The sequence below is a fragment of the Cibotium barometz genome, chromosome 7 (genome assembly GCF_041138505.1).
Source record: "Cibotium barometz isolate CiBa-2024 chromosome 7, ASM4113850v1, whole genome shotgun sequence".
NCBI lineage: Eukaryota > Viridiplantae > Streptophyta > Polypodiopsida > Cyatheales > Cibotiaceae > Cibotium > Cibotium barometz.
In genome coordinates this window covers 5575896-5596858 of record NC_141052.1, presented here as the reverse complement: position 1 = coordinate 5596858, position 20963 = coordinate 5575896, and the positions used below count along the sequence as shown (strand labels likewise).

The following is a 20963-nucleotide window of genomic DNA, read 5'->3' as shown; positions in this document are numbered from 1 at the left end:
GATTAATGTGAATGGTCATCATAGGTGCACATTAAGACCCGCTAGTTATATCTGCCTACTTGTCAAAATTTCTAAGATGGGTTCAGACCATTTAGGAGCTGTCTCTACAAGGAAAAGTGTTAAATCTAACATATCATCATCCACACCCACAGGAGCTTCTCCAGAGGTGATTCGAGACAAATGATCTGCCCTAAGATGAGTTGTTCCTTTTCGGACTGCCACTTCAAAATCAAACTCAAGAAGGATGACAAACCACCTCACAAATCCTTCCAGTTGCACAAGGCTTATTCACCAAATATAGCTGTGCTTGATGGTCCACAAAAAATATAAATTTGTTTGCCAAAAGGTAATGGCGAAACTTTTTCACTACATATATCATGGACAAACCTTCTCTTTCTGTTGTTGGTATAATTCTTCTCAGCATTGTTCAACCGTCGACTAGCATATGAGATTGGGAAATCCTTATTATGTTCTCTCGATTGAGCCAAAATACATCCAATTGCAAAGTTTGAAGCATCAATATGGACATGAAAGATTTAGTTCCAATTTGGTGCCCGTAAGATGGGTGCAGACACTAATGCTTGCTTCAACTTTTCAAAGGATTCCTCACACTTGTCAGTCCAATTAAACTTTACAAGAAGAGCATATAATGGTCTGGCTAGGACAGCGTACATGTAGATGAATCGACGATAATAGCCACAATGTCCCATGAATATTTGTACCCTTTTAGGGTTGATAGGCCTAGGTAATGAGACAATGACATCAATTTTATCCATATCTGTTGAAATACCATTGCGAGAAACAATATGGCCCAAAATCTTCCCTTGTCTTACCATGAATTTGCACTTGTCAGGATTCAAGCATATACGATAAACTTGACACTTTTGAAACACAAGTCTGAGATGTTCTATATGATCATCACGCTCTTGTGAGTGAACACATAAATCATCCATGAAGATCTCAAGAAATAGCCTAAGGTACTCCTTAAATACATGACTCATTAACCGCTGAAAGGTTGCAGGTGCATTTGTTAGACCAAATGGCATAACACGATAGGCAAAGATGCCATCTTCAGTAGCAAAGACTGTCTTGTGTTGATCCTTCAGATCAATTGACACTTGATTGTAACTGGAGAATCCATCCAAGAAACTAGATGCCTTTTTCCCTGCAACACGTTCCAAAACATGATCCGTGATTGGAAGTGGGTAATGATCACGTACAGTAGCTGCATTTACCTTCTTGAGGTTTACACATACTCAAAGTTTTTCATTTTTCTTGGGCACCACTACAATAGGGAAGACCCATTCAGTGTGTTCAATCTCATAGATAAATTTTGCCTCTAAGAGCTTGTCTATTTCTTCTTTTATCTTTCGTGCAAAATTCTTATTGTTGTAAGGACGTTGCTTGGAAGGCTTTGCATCCTCTCGCAATGGAATTGTATGCTGACATATGCTTGGACCAACTCCTTTGAGGTCTTTATAACTCCAAGCAAAAACATCACGATACTCCTTTATTGTTTGAATTAATAACTTCTCCTCATCTAAGGACAAGTCTGTGTGGCAATCCACACATAGCAAGGCTCTTCTCCTGGCTTAGCGATATCAATTTTTTTTGCACAAATAATTGTATCCCCAATCTTGAATCATTTGAAATTGTCGCATGAATGGTCTACCCAATATCACTTCATAGTTTGGATGCTTTCCAAAATCCACTACTGTAAATGTGTGCTCATATTCAATCCCACATGTGGTGACCAATATGTTCTCTAGCAGCCCAATGGGATGTTCTAAGCTTCCATCTGCTAGCTGCAAAAAGCGCATCCTTGTACTCCTAATAGCTGGTTTGCCCCACTTTTCCCAAATGGACCTTGTCACAATGCCCACTCCTGCACCACTATCAAGTATTGCAGTTGAAGCTACTTTTCGCACTTTTAATGGGAGGGTAGCATTTCCCTGATTGTCCTCACAAAATTTTCCTACTTTGTTGATAGGAACTGGCATAACATGCTTTGTCTCAGGGTGTATAGTACATTGATGGTGACCCTTTTGTAGCAATACCTGCTCTGACAAACATGTGGCAATATCATTCCACAACTCTGGTCGAAGCTTTATCAAATCAACCAAAGGTAAGTTACAAGCCACTGGTGCTGCAAAATAGCTTGCACAATACCCATATCCATCTCCTTTGTCAACCTTCTATGCATGGAGGGTATCCTCAAGGTTTGAGAATAGTTCTCATATTCTCCCAAATAAGATGGTAAGGTTTTCATTGTATGCTTACTTCTAGGAGAAACAATTGTTTGAACTTCCTCCTGGATGCTTGGATGTCTAAAGTTGTTTTCTGTGCCCCTGGTAAAATCCACTTCAGAGAATGGAGGTGAAATAATAGAGGACATATTCTCATTAACTTTCTCATGAACTGCTACCCACATCTCATTTGCCATGTCCTCGTTAGCATCAATAACTTCATCATTGCATGGGAGGGCAAGACGAGGTGGTGGTGGCAGAATGCCTTCTTTCAATGGGGTGTCAATTGGTGCAGACTTCTCGCTTCTATGAGCTTGTGAGATCAGCTCACTTTTCATTTCCCAACTTGATGACACTTCTGGTATGGTTTCTAATGTTGGCTTAAGAGAGGTTGGGGCCCCGAGGGATAGGTGGAGGTGGGCCCTCAAGTATTGATTGAGCTTTCCTAATGAGTTGCTGATGTACAGCTAGATTGATCTTCTCCTCATGAGGGTTTGGGTATTGCGACTTCTATGAGCATCAATGATGGCATCTAGAGTCTCGTTCACCTTAATAATTTATCCACAAAAACAGAAATCTTAACGAGATACCGTTGTTGTGGATCCCTAAAGATCTCAGCTCCTTGAGCATTCGTGTAGACATATTGAAGTCTCACATTGAGTGGTAACCCCATGATGTCAGCTTCAAATGGATTAAAAGATCTTGTGGGTGTCCTATTTGGGGCTAAGGGATGACTATTTGACGGCCCTAGATTGTCCATAGACAATGAGCTAGTTGTCCTGGAAAGGGTATCAGATTGGGATTCGGAAAAGGTTTCAGCAATATCTGCCAAATTTCCTCTCGATTAGGTGCCACTTTCTTGCGTAGGTACTCTTGCGTAGGTACTCTAGAAGGTGCCCTAGACCCTATGGTGGCAGTGTCTATATGACGTCCCGACCGCAAGTGCATAAGGTCAAATTTTAAGGTTTTTTTTTCAAAAAAATCCAAAAATTTTTAAGTTGGCTCAAACTTTGCCAAAACCCATTTTGAACCCCCTCGAACACATTAGGCTTAAAAAATAGGGTATTTTTCAGGATCAAAAATCGCCTAAAATTTACCAGTTTCCCATACTCAACTCACTATGGGAAAATGGTTCCGGGACCAAAATTTCAACGATGGGTGTTTTCTAACTCCTCTCGAAAAGTTAGATAACCTCCCAATTTTTTGCGGGCAGAAAATGAGAAATTTTCCAGACTTTTTTTTTCTTTTCTTTTTTCTGCACCCCTTTATCCCGGTGCGGTGGCGGTCTTTATGGTGCGGTGTGTGGGTCTCTCCGGGCGGTGCGCTGTTCACACACAGCCGCCTTCTTTTATTATTATTATTTTTTCTTTTTTGAAGTGCGTGTGCAGTGAATTCAATGCGTGTGCAGCTGTGAGATTTACAGTGAATTCAATGCGTGTGCAGGGAACTCAATGCGTGTGCAGCTATGAGATTTGCAGTGAATTTGAAATGTTCACTCTTCATGTGTGTGTACAGATTTCAGTTTCTCTACAGGTGCAGGTTTAACAGAGAACTAAAATGCACAAAATTAAAGATGCAGAAAACTAAACTAAGCTAAGAACAGAAAATAAAACGAACATGCAGAAAATTGAAACTGTAAAAATTAACCTCAAACAGCAAAAATTATCCTCAAACAGAATGACAAAAATGCAAAACAAATTGAAATTGGCAGGTTTAGTGCCTACCTCCAATCCTTCCCGTGTGTTGAATCCTTGTCTTGACCTCAAGGGATAGGCGTAGCTTAGCCAATCACACTCAAATTGCAAGATAATAAAGAGAATTTAACAAAAGATTAGTCTTAAATAAGTACCAAAATTAGTCCCAAAGCTTGCTCTCCTATCCAACGGTTTTGCAACCGATTGGAGCTTAACAAGGAGTGGTAGTGTGTGTATGGTGCTCAACTAATGTAGGCACTCGCTCCCCGACAGCGGCGCCATTGTAGAGCAGTTCTCTCTACCGTGCAATATAGTGCTCATAGAGTACTACCGATCAACAAATGTGTTAAGAAACACAATGTCAATCCGAGGACTCGACTCGATTAGTGCATGAAGGCTTATCCCTTGAGGGAGAGCTCACATACATGAACCACCACTTGACGATTCAACCATTCAACACCTCAATCAATCTCTCAATCCCTTAAATCCACTACACTAATCAAGAGAACAAGCAATGCATGGCAATCTCTTAATCCCATTCAAACATTGATTAAATCTTAGCTTTCCCTAATGCCAGCAAACCCATAAGCATGCACCTACTAACCCACAAGCTTAAGCAAGCATAGAATGTAACATTCACAAACCCACAAGCTCATAGAGAGAGTCTATCCATGAATAACTCATTGCCAATGAAGTGGGCAAGAGCTTGCATCAATGGAGACTACACACACACACACTACAAGCATGCATACACAAGAGAAAGAAAGAAGCATTCAACTAATCATAGATTAATCTACTTCAATGATACTAAAACAGATTAAGAGAAAGAAGTGGAGCTATACTCATTGGAGCTTGATGCTCATTAGAGTACAATAGAGAGAGAGTTAGAGAGTTGCCATAGCTTGAGAGCTCAAGAGCTTCACTCAATAGCTTATGAGAATGGCCAAAAATGTACCCTTTTCTTTAGCTGACATCTCTTTTAGATGTCACTAACCCTAGGCCTAGGCCTCTTTCACACATGGGCAGACAACCCCATAAGTGAGCCTTGCTTAATACACTTAAAACTCTCATTTAGAACCCACATTGGGCCAAAACGATTTACATTGCACTTCGGCACAAAAATATGAAAAAATTATGTGCGTCTTTATGTTCCCATGGCTACAATCCCGCTCTCTCGCATTAATTGCTTCCAGCCTCCTTCCATAATCCGTGTTCCTGTGAGTGTTCCCGTGGAACAACAGATATGGGTAAGTCCACGATCCCTTTGTGGACAAGATCCATGCTTAAGGGTGATGAAAATCAACAGGTAATAGAGCCGAAGATTTTTCAAACTATAAGAATTTGATCTACATGGACTTTGTCGATTGTATCAATTAAACATGTAACATTGGTACCAGGTTTTTGTATATGATGATTTCCTAAAGAGAGCAGGAGGCTCAAGATCATCTGGAGCTTCCACTTCAAAGTCAACAGGTCATCAAAAGGATGTTGCTCTCGCTCAATATATAAGACATTTGAATCATCAAAAGGTACATGCAATTTACAACACTTGCTTAAAATTGACAACAGCAAGCAATGACATGACTCATGATGATTACAATTTTAATATGCACATCATTATATTTCACAAGGAGTTCTCAAAAGACAATGCAAAATTTCCTTTATTCGCATTCAAAGTACTATCCAAGTTTTGTGGTGGACATGAAGTGCCTTTAAATGCTGAGAAGGTGGTGCTTGTCAAGAAACAGTTTGCACTGCGGGTGTTTGGTCAGAGGTATGGTTGCCAACCACTAAGATTTCCCTACTACCTGTCATATACAGCACATGCTATTGTAGCGGGAATTATAGACCCAGACACATTGCATCCATATGGAAAAAGATATCTAATAAGGATAAGAAAAAGCCGGTCGGAACTGTTGCCTCCAACGGTGCAAATGCCAAAAATAGATCTCCTGGCAAATGAAGAGGAAGAAGAGGAAAAGAAAGACGAAGAAGGAAGACGACTGAAGAAGATCAATCCCACCTCATCTAGACCACCTTCTTCCAACCCTGACTCTTGAGCGACGCCACAACTGATGGCACTCTCTCTCGTCGCAAATGACTGATTCCAAGTGCATTTTTGCTTTTCTTTATTAATCAATTGTACTGCACATTGATGAGGACTTGAATGTGTCTTTTTGTTTTTCTTTATGAATCAATTTCTTATAAGTCCATTGATGTAACTCTAAAAGACTATTGGCTCGATTCTTGCCTCCACCATGTCTAGTGTGCTTAAAATAACCTGTTCTTGCCATATAATGTGACTTCTCCATGCCTTGAGTTGAATTGTTGTGCTGGTTAAAGAGTACCTCTCTGAGAGATGCTAGTCTCATCCAACATTGCTTGCACCTGAGTTGCATCGAGCTGGTTCTTGTTCATAAAAGAAGACACATGCTTCTCATTGATTTTTTGAAACTTCTTTTGATATAGCATCTCTTCCACTATTCCTTTTGGTACCACAAATGACTGTAATGCACTCCAACTTCGGAATGTGCCTTGGACTCTGGATGAAGTAAAGATCTAAAAATATAATAACGTCAAATCTGATTACTTATGTCTAGTTTCAAACAAAGAACCTAATCTAAAAAGAGAAATATATATGAAACAAGAGTTAACATTACCTTATAGCCTATACTCGCTTCTTCATCCCTCCACTTCCAACTTTCATTTTCTCTATGTTGCAAAGTTGCCTTCTTCTTTTACGTGCCCCTAGTGCTGTGTCCTTTCTCCTTAAAGCATCAATCTTTTTCTCCAAGTCTTGAATTGTTTCTTTGTTTTCCATAAGCTTCTCTGCATACAACCCATTTAGTTTTTATATTTCAGTGTTCTCTATCTATAGAAAATCCCTTCGTTGTTCTGCAACCATCGTTTTTGTTTCCAAGTGTTGGGCATAACCCAGCAAACCTTGTCTGCCATCACCCGTGAAATGTAGTAGGTTTGTAATGTTGTAAAATGGAGGTGGTGCATTTGTAAATGGATCCTTGGGATACATTGACCCATCCGTCCACAAGTCCAAATGACGCTCTCCATTATTCCTCCTTTGCTCTTTTTGCTCATAACATTAAAAAAATCTCTTATTTTGTTTCTTCAAAGGCTGGTCACTCAGATTGTATATCCACATGAAGATGGTAAGTATCATATGTTCTTTTACATGCACCATTTCTACTACTGTTACTGAGAATTTGAGTGTCTCCATGTGTTGTTGAAGGTGGATTAATTGGAATCCCCAAATTCGGATTAATGTTCTCATTTGCAAAGCTAGTATTTTTTGTCATCATAAAACATATTAAAGAATTGAGACAAGAATTAACTCGATTAGTAAGGACGTTTTTTTTTAGTTTCAGCAAGAAAACCCCCAGAGTTGAGATGATGATTAAAGCTTTCCTCGAATCTATTAAATGCATAACTACCTCAAATCTGTGAAATCTTGGTTCTGACAAGTTTTTCGTGCATCCAACAAAGAATGCCGCCTCATGATGAAACCTCATTAAAAGAATATGTTTATTTTAATATATTTAAACTAATTACTATAATAGTAAAAAAATGAGCTGAATTACAAATTTGGATATGTTTTAAACCTTTTTTATTTTCTCTCTCTAAGCTAAGTTGGCACTTCTTACTACAGGGCCCAAAATTGAGTCCACATTTCTCCTAATGGAAGGCTACGAAGGGATGAGACCATCACCTCCAAGTTTGACACGATATGTAAAGTAGAGACGAATAGCCCCTAACTTACGGTCTATCTCTGCAATGAGGTCCACATTAGAAGAGTGAATCTCCTCCCATGACTCCATGATAGACTATAAACCTAACACAAATGGATGGGCCAATGTACTCCATGCTAGACCCTAAGTCTAAACAGGTAGGCTACTGTACTCCATGCTATACCCTAAGCCTAACATAAACGCGCAGGCTAATATGAAAGGTCCAATGACTAGTGCTACGAAAACACTAATCAAGTACTAATGAAGCTCTAAAGCACCACTAATGTTGGATTCAATCACCACTAATGGTGCTTCAATCCAAGAGAGAACATAAAGAAAGAGTAAAAGAATGTAAGAGGATGAGGGAAAAAAAACTTAGGGGTTTTGTAATCTTGTTCAAGGTCACCTGGCACAACTTTTAGGATTTGCAAAATGAACATCCCAAATGTATGCATGGTTTTAGGGTTGATAAAATGAATGGCTTCGATTTGTTGAAAGTATCTTGATCGAGATACCATGGCATCATAGTACATGCTGAATGTACATCCGAGTGGGCAATTATGCATATGTCAACAACCAAGATCCATTCTGGCATTGACATCAATCCCAATTGACTTAAGTATCTCGATCGAGATATCCAAGTGGCGGTGACATGTATTAACAACATGGACCGTGATCGAGATACGTGAGCCATTCCGAGAGTGTTGGTGTGGTGGTGGTTTGGGATCTTGACTGAGATATTGGGCTACTGGCTCGGGGGACACATATCAAAAGCTGTTAGTGATGTTCATATCTTAATCAAGATGCCCTACCCGTGAGTTTTTCTTCTTGCATTGATGACCTATTTTCATTGAGAGTGAATGAAAGTGATTAGCCTTACCATGCATCCACCCTCATGTTTGTTGGGAAGACATTGAATCCATTGTTTGGAAAGCACCACTAAGGTTCAAAATACTCAAGGGCATATGCAAGAAAGCTCAGGAGAGCAGATCATTTAAGAATCAAATGAGCACCTTTTGTACATACCTACAAACTCAGAGAGGTCACTATATAAATTTCATATACATCGTGTGCATTCAAGCCCTATATATAAAATCCGTTATCTCTTAAATTGGTAAAAAAATAAAATGAACCCTTTTTCTTTATAAACTTACAAATTTTTTTCAAAATCCTTCAAATAATATCCTTATGTAAATATTTCTATAAATTTATCTCAAAAAAATAATTAAAAAATTTTGTTTGTTGAACTCTCGTGCTATTTCACATATTCTTAAAGTGAATCCCCTGAGCCTGCAAAAGCTTTGGACAAAACAATGTCTATGCCTACTTCTGAGAAGCCGAGGTTACAATATTAGATTTTTATTTAAGGAAAGAAAAGGTTGAAGCCTCTTGGGAGACCCAAAATGGAACTCCCTAAACCTCTAATGTTTTGGGAACAAATAAATATTTTCTCCATTCTACCATATTTTCATGTGTGATTAATCTTGGCATACAAACCAAAGAGAAATATGAGTTATTTTGTGTAATATTCAATATATGACCTTGTATGTTAATTTATTTTCATTGTAGTAGAATTGTTTTCTATTATTATACATGATGTAGTTATGCTCAAGCACACAAATATGTAGTGAAGATCAAATCTAGCCACATAGTTCTTATCACTTTGCATCACCATATCATACTCATTAGGTGTTTATTTATTTATTGTTGAATCATGATAACCTATAGAATGTTCTTCCAATACGCATTGTCTAACACTTTGCATCACCATATCATACTCATTCTGTGTTTTTGTATTTACTGTGGAATGATGATAACTTGCATAATGTTCTTCGAATACACATTGTCTAACACTTCTTGATAATGTGTTACATATATAAAGAAGCATGCAACTTGTCCACAATCCTAACATTATCATCTTTTGAATATTGAACCACAAAAGCAAGATTTAAAACTTTCAATTAAGAAGTCAAAAAAAGCCCTTCTAGTATTTTGAGGGTGCTTATTTTATACTTATTAACAATCACATCAAACAAGATCAAAGGTTATTAAACAAATTGACTCTATTCTTTCATAAGTGAGAATACGATCAATGAATTATATTTGTGTTTTTTACTTGCTCGCTTCTACAAGTTAAATATTAAATATATAAGTGAAAGGTAGTAACAATAAGGGTGCAATTACTTACACAAGTAAAACATTAAGGGTGCAATTACTTACACAACCAAAAAGAATAATGCTTACAACATTGCTTATTTATTTTCATGATTGTTACCATTACAATTAACTTCCAAAAGTTAATTATGCACAAAAGCAAATGCAAAAAATTCATATATGTACATACTAGCTAAGATATATACATACTCACTAAGGTATGGGACTTGATGTCATCAACTAAATGGATCAAGTGAATGGATGGTGTAAACTTTTGAACTCTCTCTCTCTCTCTCTCTCTCTCCTCACACACACACACACACACACCCTAATTCATACATTGATCAACGAGCTCGTTGTGATAACCTCCCTCCACCCCCTCCTCTCTCTAGCATGAGTTTTTGTATTTGGATTTACATCATGATCATTATCATCACCATTACGCATGTGCTTAGCCCATCATTAAAGTATCCATTTCCTTCCCCTCTCTCTCTCTCTCTCTCTCTCTCTCTCTCTCTCTCTCTCTCACCATGCATTGGGTTCAATGTCATACTTCCCTCACCATCACCTTTGTAATGGTCTCACTTCATAATGTAAATTTTCTTCCCTTATGATTATCCATCATTTATTAACTCCTTCGACATCATCACAACATGTGTACACTTTCAATCTAAGTTTGGAAGTTATACATGAACGAGAACTCATGCTACATAGAACATTCCTTTTTGTATTTTGCTTTATATATTCATCAAAACATATACCATTAATGCACCTGATCTGCAATAAGATCAAGATAACTCTTTGTTTTGATTTTCCTACTTGAAAAAGCACACACAAAATTGTTATTCACCTTTTGAGAGAAAGAGAGAGAGAAGAGGGGGGGGGGTTGGGGGGCAATTTAATAGAAATTTAGCCATGTGTACGTGCAAAGTGATAATAAGCATCTATAGCTGCCATGCAAGCGTGGAAACGCCGGAGGTATTGACGGTGAAGGTATGCCATGCGTAATCTCGAAGGGCAGTGTCGGAGACTTCACAGAAGCTGGTTTCCCAATGGAGCGGTTTGGCCTCTCGGTAACCAAGGCCAGGGGTACGATCACGCGACTGAAGGTTACGAGCTTCCGTCCAGTCGGCGACGTAGGCAGAGACACGCCGCCGAAACTTCTGCCGGAACTCCGGCCAGGCCTGGAACTTGTAGTGGTTGATGACAGCTATCAAGGGCTTGACTCTCCACGTTTCAAATTCTGGACGGAGATGGAAATGGTGAACTACGTTGAGGAGGTCGTTGGAGACAGCAGCCAGCTTGACGGCCGATTTGTGCCGCTGCTCTTGCCGGGCCCGGCAAGTGTAGCCCTGGGTTAAACCTGCGGTTGGGTGCTGGGTTAGCCCCGAGGGGCCAAAGTCGCGGCAGCTGAAAGAAATTTGCCCTAATTGGGGTGACATGGAGTTTTGCTGGCGACTGGGATGATGACGTGGAGAATGAGGTGGCCCATGTTGGGGCTGACGCGGTGCCTGGCGTGGAGGCTGAGCCGCTACCTTACTGGGCTGCCGCTCACTGGGCTGCCGCTCAGCCGCTGCTATCAAATCCCGCAGTGGGCTGGCTCTGCCAGATGGCGGCAAATGAGCCGCTGGAAACAGAAACTCGTCCACGTCATTAAAAAGCACCCACTCACATACGTGCCGAGTGGATGCTGCACAATGCGAGAGGCCAGCCTCCTGCGTCTTCGGCCATGGCCACGGATACCGGCTCACCTCCACCTGCCTGTCATTCAGCCAGCTCACAGCTCCGTCAACCTCATCCTCACTGTTGTTATCGTAGATTATGAACTTCTCCACCCCCACGTGTGTATGAAACAAGCCCCACTCACGTAGAAACTTCGCGGAGTTGTAGACCATCGTGCACGAGCAGATTGCCGTCGACGCAGCTCCGGCATCAGCATCGGCTCCGTTGGGACTGGCAACGTCGTAGTAGACCACCGTCGGCATAAGCTTATGTCTCCACTTCAGCGTCACCTCCCCTCCGGCCAAGCTCTGTCGCCTTTCCGTCGCTGGATGCTCGCACCGGAACACCTCCTGTGCCGATACCGTCACCTTCGTCTCAAACTTTCCCTCGCCGTAGACGCAGGTGAGCTCGCCAGGGCTGACGTTTTGGCCTTGCTTCTTGTTGATCCCCTTAGCGAACAACACTACATCTTTCTCCGTCGCCCAGAATTCAAACACCAGCGAGCTCCACCTCTTCACCGGTGTCGAAGCTTTACCGGGCGGCCGCGTCCCCACCACAGCCGACCCTCCGCCGTCCGGCAGGTTCTCTGTCACTGCCACACGCCTGACGGAGAACTGAAATTTCGGCATTTTACAGCGAATCATTGCTCTGCCTCTTAAATAGTCTAATCCTGTGACTGGTGTGGTCTTGTTGTGGAACAGGCAGGTGAGGTTTTCCTTGGCCGGAAGGCGCCGGGAATCTCTATCCGGCAAGCGGACTAGAAGGAGTACATCTTCCGGCAGTAGAACTACGTCTTGAATGAACGGTCCCGGCAGCTGGGCAGGTTTGGAATTTGAATGTTTCGGCTCTTTGTTCTGAATTGCGGCATTCCAAGCATCTGCGGGTAGAGAGGTTGTGGCACCCAATCTTGCAGAGACGGAACTCACTGTGGAGAAATTCAAATCAATTCAACTTTAGGCAATCGATATCTCCAATTAAAACCCTAAAAGACAAATAATTTGACACCGAGTTGAGGGCAAACATTGATTATAAATGTATTCTAACGTGCTTACCTTCGACAAAGAATTCAGTGGGCACTGTGGAGGCCAAGGCCAACAGCAGGATCACAATAACAAAGAAGCGGACGTGCTTGAGATGATGCTTGTGCGTTTTGATAAGAGCACCAAAATCTGATCTCGATTCGGATCGAGCGCAGGCATTCCTGCTAAACGCATCGAGCAAGAACATGGTGCACTTCAAAGGGGAAGCACATCAGAGAGCTAATTAGAGCATTAATCAAGCAAATGGCTGATAAGGTAAGATGGTATTAATAGATCAATTAGTTCTGATTATCAGAAAAGGTGAGTGGGACATGGAGGCTTCTCTGCCATTGGTAATGCTTTGTTTGAGTTCCAATGGAGCAAGAATAAGCATGCGGAAATTCCTTGCGTGGCTCTCTTGGTAGTCCCATGTCGGTTGTCATATCAACAGCTACTGCAGGCACTAGGTGAAGTGGGAGAAGAACGGTTTCTTGACGAAGGGAAAGCGCCAGGATGCGTAACCGCCAAAGAGAACTAGCAGGGTGGGGCGAGGGGTATTTGGCAAAGGCGTGTGATAACAGGAACCCCGACTCCTCTTGAAGGTTGATGAGCCGTCGCTACACGCTACAACAACAACAACAGAGAAAATATACGCCCTCCTTTCCTTTTCTATGGTTACGGCTCTTAGGTTTCCCCCCTTTAATTTTCTTTCGCTTCTTCTTGTTTGGAGCTTACGATTGCCCAAGAGCTTTTTGAAATAGGTCTGCTGACTGCCACCTTTACGTTTGCTTGCTTTAGTTTTCCATTTTACTAGGATACACTCAAATTTGACTCCTTGTATACATATAATTACATGATAGTGCAATTGTTCTTACACCATTGCAGATATGCAAGGTTACACATAAAATAGGAGATGATTCCTTTAGCCATTTGAAGGGCAATATCAAACAAGCATGTTAGTCACATGTATATATGTATATACCTGTGTGTATGTGTGTGTGCACGTGCATGCATGCTTACGTGTGCGCGTGTGTATACATGCTTACGTGTGCGCGTGTGTATATACACGTGCATGCATGCATGAATATGTATATGTATATGTATATGTATGTGAGATGTACTATGTATACATCTACATATATTGTTATATTCGTATACATAATATATACACATCTACTATATATATATATATATATATATATATATATATATGTATGTATGTATGTATGTATGTATGTATAATTGTATATTATGTACACAATATAATATGTGTGTGTATGCGCGCATGTGCATGCACACGTGCTATGTATTTTAAAAACTTTAAAAAGAACTAAATTTGCAAGTACCAATCAAAGAATAGATATGTTAACCAAAAGGCCTTTGAACCCTCAAAATGAGAGGATAACCCTCAATTGAACTTTCACGAAAGTTGGACTACTAATGAATAATCAAAAAGAAAAAGGTTAATCACAAGGATTTAACATGCATATTTAAAGAACAACAAGTTGTTTTTTGCCTTTTAGTGTTACCTTACATGGAAGCTAAGTACATTCTTTCCTTTTACCTCACTTCTAACTTGTCACCACAAAGTTCATAGTTTTTATTTTACCTCTCTCTCTCTCTCTCTCTCTCTCTCTCTCTCTCTCTCTCCTATCTTTGGATAAATATCAAGTCCTTTCCCTTGGCATATTTGTAAGGGGAGGGCCCAATGAGAATGATGCCATCAACAAGAAAAACCAATCTGTGATCCTTATAGTAATGCCAATTAGAACAGAAAGTTTGAAGTATTGGGCTCCTACTAAGTGTCGTTAATCATCTATATTAGCACCAAATCCTCCTATAACCCTAAGAAGAATAATTGGAGAAAGAACATTTGCGAGCAAAATGGGTAATATTTTATGCATTTAGGAGCTATAGGGAATACTATGGCTAGTTGATACTTTTATTCTATAATCATTAAACTAACATTGTTTTTTATGTTGAGAAGTTTACTTTTCATGTGTTCCTTAAGTTCTATCACATATATGTTTTTATCTGGGTAAAAATGATATATTTATAACATATCGGACTTTCTTTTTTTTGCATGACCCTCTTTTTATAACATATAGGCCTTTTTATTTTTGCATGACCCTCTTTTTATCTAGGGAATAAGGATATATTTAAAGAATATTAGTTTCTTTTTTTGCATGACCTCTTTTTATCTAGGTATCTAAAGGATATATTTAAAACATGTCGGTTTCTTTTTTCTGCATGACTCTCTTTTATCTAGGTAAAAATGATATATTCAATGCATGACTCTCTTTTATCTAGGTAAAAATGATATATTCAATGCATATATGTTTCTTTGTTTACATGACTCTCTTTTATCTCAACAAGGAGATGGGGACATGCAAGGGTTTTATCTCAAAAATCGAAATCATGTTGAACTTGAAATCCCTTGATAAGATTGTAGCAGTTGTAACCTTTGAGCAAGAATATGGAATCTAAGATGATAGAAAGATACTTGATTTTATGTTCATGGAAAACTATGGTAGCTAGCTTATTTTTATAAACTTGATCATTGTGTGTACTATCCTTTTCCCTTAGTAACAAGAAAAACTCCATTATATTAAGACTTCTATATTAAAATATTATTTAGCCTTTATCCTCACAAAAGATTACTACAATGAGATTCCACTATAAATATAAAGCCATCTCTACTTCTCTTAAAAAGGAGATGCCCATATAACCTTGAGAGGTATTGACATGGTATAGTCATTTATACCAATGATTCAAGTTATAGTTGGCATGGATCACCAAGAGTAGCACAATGAGAATGAGCTGTATGATTTATCTTGTAAAATCCACTCGATTTAATTGATTCCCTCTCAAGTTTTGATAAACTAGACAAAATAGAGCATTTTACCCAACAAAGAGATGATGGTTTTGATTGATGAAAATAAATAATACTAGACATAAAATGGACTTTATGTAAAAATAAATTTTAGTATTTATAGTCATAGATTAAATTTATGTAAAATTATAATTCAATATTTATAAAATTATAATCAAACATCAAAGTAAATATAAAGGAAATATTTGTAAATTCATATTTAGTGTATTCAATGAGAGTATATAATAGTATCTAGAGAATAATCACTAAAAAGATACATAAATAAATAAAGCTAGATATTTCTATTAAGATATTTTTAAGATCAAAACCAAGAAATAAAAATGTAATAATTATTAATGAAAAATATTGAATAACTCATTTTTGTTTGCTAAAAGCATTACAATATGGCACCTTTAGGATTAAATTTTGCTTTAAATCTTACCTTTATATGGTGCATTTAGGATCAAATTTCACTTAAAATCTTATCTTTATATGAACACGGTCATGTATTTAAAAAATGGTTTCTAAGGTTCAAGTAACGACTCAACACATGGATAATTGGTTCTAATCAAGCTTAAAATAGATCCCAAAAATTACTTTAAGCTTAAAGTATTAAAAAATAGGCTATATAAGTATTGGGTGGTTCTTAGGATCAGCTCTAAGAATTCAAGATGTTAAAAATACATGTAATTTTAGGCTAGAACCATCATGATTATATCACAAGGTTAATTTTTAAGGTGATGAAAGGAATTGTTTCCTTAACTTGGAGATCAAAATTGAGGAGGAATGGGATCAAAGTTAATAGTTAACTCTATTATAATTAAGCTTTAATGTAAATTGCATAAACTTTTAATCTAGAAAGGATTAACCTTTTCAACAGATACTAAAATCTTTTATGTAGATTGCATAAATATTTAATCTGGAAAGGATTTACCTTTCAAAGATACCAAGGAAAGACTAACTTGTTCAAAAGATACCAAGAAAGGATTAACTTGTTTAAAAGATACCAAAAGTTTTTCTGTAAATTTCATAAACATTTAATTGGAAAGGATTTAGCTTTCAAAGATACTAAGATTTACTATCTTTTCAAATTAAAATCAATTTTAAGAGGGACATGTCCCATGATACCAAGGATAAATTTCTATCAAAATTATAAGGGAGTAAACCTAAAACTAATACCTTGTATCATAATTAAAAGTAAGTAAATCTTAAAGTGATACTCAATATCATGTTAAGGTTTAGTCCTTTTTAAGTCAAATTGAGAAGGAGTTACTCTTGGGATCACATTCAAGGTTAATCTTTGAGAGATTAATTACTAAAATTCATTATTAATCATAAATAAGTAACACTTAATATAGTCAAGTGGGTACTTAAATTTATGGAATATATTGTTTTTATAGGCTTTCTCGAGCTGAATTGCAAAATTGGACCATTCTTGAAATTCGACTTGTGGTCGTATATGAAGGATTTTTTATTTATTTGTGTATGCATGTTTTCTGCTCGATTTTATCAGGGATGTATCACGTGCATCTATTTAAGGGTTAATCCAATCTTAATATCTCAAAGATTAATCCTTAAATGATCACAAGGATAACTTTCTTCCCAAAATTAAAAGGGATTAAACTTTAGTGTGATATCGGGCATCACTTTAAGGTTTAATTTCTTCTTATTTTGAGCCATTTTGGGATTTATCCTTAGTATCAATTTCAATGTCAAATTGATAATTACAAGGATATTCCTAAAATGAGTAGAAATCAGAGAGGAGTAAACGTTAAAGTGCTATCAAGGATATTCCTAAAATGAGTCAAAATTGTAAAGGAGTAAACCTTGAAGTGTTATCAAGATAACTTACCTTGCCACAAGGATAACTCCCTCTCAAGTTTGGAAGGGAGTTGTACTTAAGGTTCAAACCTTAAAGTGCTAACAAGGATATTCCTAAAATGAGTAGAAATTAGAAAGGAGTAAAACTTAAAGTGCTATCAAGGATATTCCTAAAATGAGTCAAAATTGTAAAGGAGTAAACCTTGAAGTGCTATCAAGGATATTCCTAAAATGAGTCAAAATTGTAAAGGAGTAAACCTGGAAGTGGTATCAAGGATAGCTCTCTCTCAAGTTTGGAAGGGAGTTGTACTTAAGGTTCAAACATTTGGAGATTATTGATTTGTCAAAGTCTTTAGATAATTTAGAAAATTCTATAAAATAATCCCATGTATTTTTTATGCTTCAACAAGTATGACGAGCCTGGTAAAATCTCTTTCTATTTTTACATGGGTTGATTAAGCATGGCCCAAAAAATCACTTGATGTTTTGTATCTTCTATAATGTGGTTAATGACTATGGGGTTATCTATGTTGGAAATAGGGTTGTAGTAATGCGCGCGCATGCGCGCGCGCGCACACACACACACACACAGTGGAGAAGCTCAAGGAAACACAAAATGAGATGATAGATAGATAATGAATGTGTGCTATACAAAGCTGATAAGTATACCCCAAGATAGGTGTATACTAGCACGGGAAAAAAACCTGCTAAATAGGTAAAAAGTGCCCCGACTAGTCCTAGTGTGTTCACACTGTTCACACACATCACTACCAAATATGGCTACAAATCCCCCCTAGAGTGATGATGTGAACAAGGGGTGAGCTGGCACTAAAAGTGCAAGATGTGCCACGCTCTTTGGATTGTGATAGGGAGCCCAGACTAGTCCCCAAAGGAAAGTAAGTTTAAAGCTTTGCAAAAAGCTTCAAAGGTCTCTCGTAGGAGAGCCTTCGTGAACAAATCTGCCAAGTTGTCTTATGTTGGCACATAAACCAAGCTGATTTCCCCTGCAGAGTATCTCTCCCTATCATAATGATAGTTCACCTCAATGTTCTTTGTGCGAGCATGAAAACTGGATTCCTCACAACTGCTATAGCGCTCTGACTATTAGTGAAGATGGTAGTGGTTGAGGACTCACCAATACCCAAAACAACAATAAGGCACCTGAACCAAACACACTCAACTACAGCTATAGAATGCTACCCTATACTCAGCGTCACAGCTAGAAGTGGCCAAAGTGGGTTGCTTCTTGCTAAGCCATGATATACATGAATCACCAAGGCGAAAGAAAAAGCCACTCGCGAACACTCGGTTATCATAACATCCAGCCCAATCTGAGTCTACAAATGCATGCTTTGTGTGTGGGCTATGCATAAATATACTCACTATTGAGGCCACATATTGAATGTCAAGCCTAGTGTTACACAAAAAGATAAGGCATCCAAAAACTTCTTCATACAAGCCAGCATCAAAAAAGGGTCACTTGCATCTTCAAGACTTAGTCATAAACCTAGCTCCATAGGTGTAGCCCACAGGTTTATAGTCTTCAAGATTGAACCTCTTCAACAATGCATCTATGTATTTCCTTTGTAGCATAATAATGCCATCATTACACTCTCAAACTCATTGCCCAAAAAGCAATGCAACGGTCCAAGATTTGACATCTCAAAAGACTTCTCTAAATCAGTATAAAAGCTGAAATATGATCTCATTAGGGCCTATGAGCAGTATGTCATCAACGTATAACACAATGACCAATAAAACATCCTTATTCCTCTTAATATAGAGGGTACTGTTAGTTGGGTTGTTGCAAAAACCCTATGCAACCAAGTATGCATGTATCTTTTGTACCATGCTCTGGGAGCCTACCTAAGACCATATAGAGATTTCTTCAATCTGAATACTTTTGATTCTTGACTTTTCCGAACAAAACCACGAGGTTGAGATATATTGACCTCCTCATGAAAATCTCCATTCAAGAAAGTAGTTTTGATATCCAACTGACATACATTGCAATTTTTGTGTGCTGCTTAATGCAACTATACTCCACATGGTAGTTGTACGACATGGGTGCAAAGGTTTCACCATAGTCAATGCCTTTCTCTTATGCATAGCCCTTTGCAATAAGCCTAGCTTTGTATCGCTCAACACTGCCATCCGCTCTATGTTTAAGCTTGTAAACCCATTTCGTACTAATGGCCTTCTTTCCAAAAGGCAAGTCTACCAAATCCCATGTATCATTTTTTAGTATCGAATCATACTCAGATTGCATAGAACTCATTCAATTTTCAGATTCTTTTGCTTTCTCAAAGGAGATAGGTTCCTCTTTCAATACATAAATTGGCAATAAGAGTATGATCTACGTCAACATGAGATGCAAGATGAGAACCTGCACGTGTTCTGCTAGGTAAAGGAGTGGCCAATTTATTGTCACGTAGTGTTTGCACCAACCATTTTGGCATACTTTTTGACTCCTAAATTTTTCTTCTTTTCTCATCAACTGCATCATCCACATTTGCCTCATTAATAGATTGATCTGTGGGCTGAAAAACATGCTGATTTTTGTAACCTGTGTGGGCTGATTTTCAGCATTCTTTTGAGTTACCAAATGCTCTATATCAATGTGTCCTGCATTGAACAATGGAAGGAGAGCATTGAATATGTCCTGTGAATATACATTTTTCTATTTTTTACATGAAATAAAGGACTAAATTGCATCTTCCATAAATACAACATCTCTACTCACAAGAATCCGCTTGGTAGCAGGATGATAGAGATGGTAACCTTTACTTTTCGAGCTATACTCCACAAAAATACATTTAACAAACTTGTCATCAAACTTGCCAAATTAGTTTAGGAATTAGTACATACACAAGACAACCAAAAATGCGTAGGTGAACCAAGAAGGGCTATTCCAAGCTTTATATACACATTTAATGGCCTTATCGTCAAGCTTGCCGAATTTTTTCGGGCATAAGTACATACACAAGAAAGATAACCAAAAATGCGTAACCAAGCCAAGAAGGGCTATTCCAAGCTTTAAAAGGCATAATTGTATGCAAAGCCTTTGTAGGATACCTGTTCAAAACATATGTTACACACATAACTGCTTCTAGCCAGAAACCATGAGGTAACTCCTGACTTTTGACCATACATTATGCCATCTCCATGAGAGACCTATTTTTACATTTAGCTACACCATTTTGTTGAGGTGTATAGGGCATATTACATTGGTGTTTTATTCCATGATCAGCCATGTATACATGAAACTCCTTAAACATATACTTTCCCTCTCAATCAGTACACGCAAGGTATCAATCTTACATGTAGAAGCATTTTCAACCATAGCAGCAAAGTGCTTGAAGCACATAAAAACCTCTAGTTTTTGTTTTAATGGATATACCCAGGTATTTTTGGAATAATCATAAATGTGACAAAATAGAGGTGGCTCCAATAGATGTTTTCCTCATAGAACCACATACATCACTATGTATAAGCTGTAATTTTTGGGCGGCTCTAACTAAAGCATCTTTGGGAAATGATGCCCGTTGCATTTTTCCAAGAATACAACCCTCATAAAGATGTTTGATAGGGGTTTCAAGATGTGGCAACTCAGACATCATGTCATGTTTATGCAAATGCAGCAAACTACCAAAGTTCAAGTGCCCAAAGTATGCATGCCACAACTTAGCATC

General features: G+C 38.3%; 1 protein-coding gene across 1 annotated transcript; it reads right to left on the bottom strand.

The window, feature by feature from the left end:
• Positions 1 to 10623: 10623 nt before the first annotated feature.
• Positions 10624 to 13215, bottom strand: LOC147636618 (glycosyltransferase family 92 protein RCOM_0530710-like). The gene is made up of 2 exons (XM_086799818.1): positions 12612 to 13215; positions 10624 to 12484 (listed from the first exon to the last, which is right to left on the bottom strand). The coding sequence occupies exons 1-2, from the start codon at positions 12784 to 12786 to the stop codon at positions 10782 to 10784; spliced, it is 1878 nt and encodes a 625-aa protein (XP_086655944.1). The 5' UTR covers positions 12787 to 13215; the 3' UTR covers positions 10624 to 10781.
• Between the last annotated feature and the right edge of the window lie 7748 nt (positions 13216 to 20963).